Source organism: Buceros rhinoceros, unplaced genomic scaffold (assembly GCF_000710305.1).
Source record: "Buceros rhinoceros silvestris isolate BGI_N320 unplaced genomic scaffold, ASM71030v1 scaffold35698, whole genome shotgun sequence".
Taxonomy (NCBI): Eukaryota; Metazoa; Chordata; class Aves; order Bucerotiformes; family Bucerotidae; genus Buceros; species Buceros rhinoceros.
The window spans coordinates 1,878-2,262 of NW_010426893.1; the positions used below are offsets into that span (position 1 = coordinate 1,878).

At 64.9% G+C, this 385-nt stretch overlaps 1 protein-coding gene across 1 annotated transcript in view; it reads left to right on the plus strand.

The window, feature by feature from the left end:
• Nucleotides 1–205: 205 nt before the first annotated feature.
• The window catches only part of LOC104498328 (active breakpoint cluster region-related protein-like), a gene marked incomplete at both ends in the record, with an annotated part of 1,739 nt that continues 1,559 nt past the window's right edge, over nucleotides 206–385 (plus strand). The window contains one exon of the mRNA XM_010141686.1: nucleotides 206–310. Within this exon, the coding sequence (XP_010139988.1) occupies nucleotides 206–310 (105 nt within the window). The remainder of the gene's footprint in view (nucleotides 311–385) is intronic.

The window sequence follows — 385 nt, forward strand, 5'->3', positions numbered from 1 at the left end:
AAGGCCAGCACAGTCCGTGCCTTCCCAGCTGGCTCCAGCTTGGCTGTGCCACCCAGTGGGCACATGCCTGGGCCTTGCCATGGAGCTTCCCGGCACTGGTGGGGACGTGTGCCCACGCGGGGATGCCAGGAATGGGCTGGTGGGATGAGGGGTCTCCTTTCATGCCACTTGCTGGCTCAGCCAGGCTTTCTGTTGTGTTGCACAGGGTGAGCGAGATGCTGGCAAAGGCCTGGAGATGCGGAAGCTGGTGCTCTCCGGTTTCCTGGCCAGCGAGGAGATCTACATCAACCAGCTGGAGGCCCTCTTGTTGGTGAGCACAGTGCCCAGACCGGACACCCCCTCCAGGGATGTCCCCCAGCAGGGGCGGGTGGGGGGATGGGGGGGG